We start from the raw sequence: 1,044 nt of genomic DNA on the forward strand, positions 1-1,044 counted from the left end.
TGGTTTAGTCCTACATTAGCCCTAGTTTAGTCGTACATTAGCCCTTGCTTTTTCCGCTATAAATAAACACAAAAATAAAGGTAAAATAAGAACTCTGACGATTCAGCAATTTTTGAAGCTTTTCAACATTATTGATTCATTTTTCATCGTTTAAGTCAGGGGTTCCCAAAGTGGAGGTCAGGACCCCTGAGGTATAAGGAGGGCCAAAATCCATCATGAAACACAGATTATGTGAACACATTACATTTTAAATGGTACAATTTATTTCAATCTATTCAAACATTACACTAAATATGAAAGTCACAATGAAATAATTGAGATCCTCCTTGAAATGTTTAAAATAAAATTCAAATTATGACATCCAGGCTGAAACCCCATGGATGGATCATTTGATTTAATGAGAAGCTTTAGACCAGAATAACTTATTTTTTTCCCAATTGTTTATATAAATATACTTTGATTATGTTTTGAATTATTAAAAATGTTTAATGAGCAGTACAGAGAGGAATTAGATTAATGCTGATGATTTTTTATGGCAGATAAACAACTAAATAACTATTCTAATAACTGGTTGATCTTTGTTTTCTACTTATTGAACCTCAGAGGTCCATAGAAGCCCCAGCTGCTTCTCTAAATCACTCCATGTTTAGAAATAAAGCAAACTAACACTTAAAGCCTCAAATGTTCCTGCTGAAAACCGAGCTGCACAAAGTTTGGTCCTTCCTTCAGAGGTTATTGTAAAAGTTTCTGTCAGGACACAAAGCCAGATGTGAGGAGGAGAAAAACTGGACAAACAGGAAAGTCCACAGCAGCTATCTGATTCCACCTGGAACTTTAAAGATCCAAACCGGTTCTGATGGGTTCATCCCGCACAGCTGTGAGGGAGGAATGGCGGCGGACTCACCTGAGGAGCTGGGGCTGACATGGCGGTCAGGTGCGCTGAAAACAACCTCGGACAAATCTACCTGCTCAGGTGAGCTGGCCGCCGCTGCTTCTTCCTGAACCACCGATGGAAACAAATCTGGTCAAACCTTTGAATCCGCC

General features: G+C 38.6%; 1 protein-coding gene across 1 annotated transcript in view; it reads right to left on the reverse strand.

The window, feature by feature from the left end:
• LOC107093922 (serine/threonine-protein kinase N2-like) overlaps positions 1-1,044 on the reverse strand; it is a 41,087-nt gene extending 40,043 nt beyond the window's left edge. The window contains exon 1 of the mRNA XM_015389270.1: positions 905-1,044. Coding sequence (XP_015244756.1) covers positions 905-925 — 21 coding nt within the window. The 5' untranslated portion in view covers positions 926-1,044. The remainder of the gene's footprint in view (positions 1-904) is intronic.

The sequence above is a fragment of the Cyprinodon variegatus genome, unplaced genomic scaffold, assembly GCF_000732505.1.
Source record: "Cyprinodon variegatus isolate N-32 unplaced genomic scaffold, C_variegatus-1.0 Scaffold453, whole genome shotgun sequence".
Taxonomy (NCBI): Eukaryota; Metazoa; Chordata; class Actinopteri; order Cyprinodontiformes; family Cyprinodontidae; genus Cyprinodon; species Cyprinodon variegatus.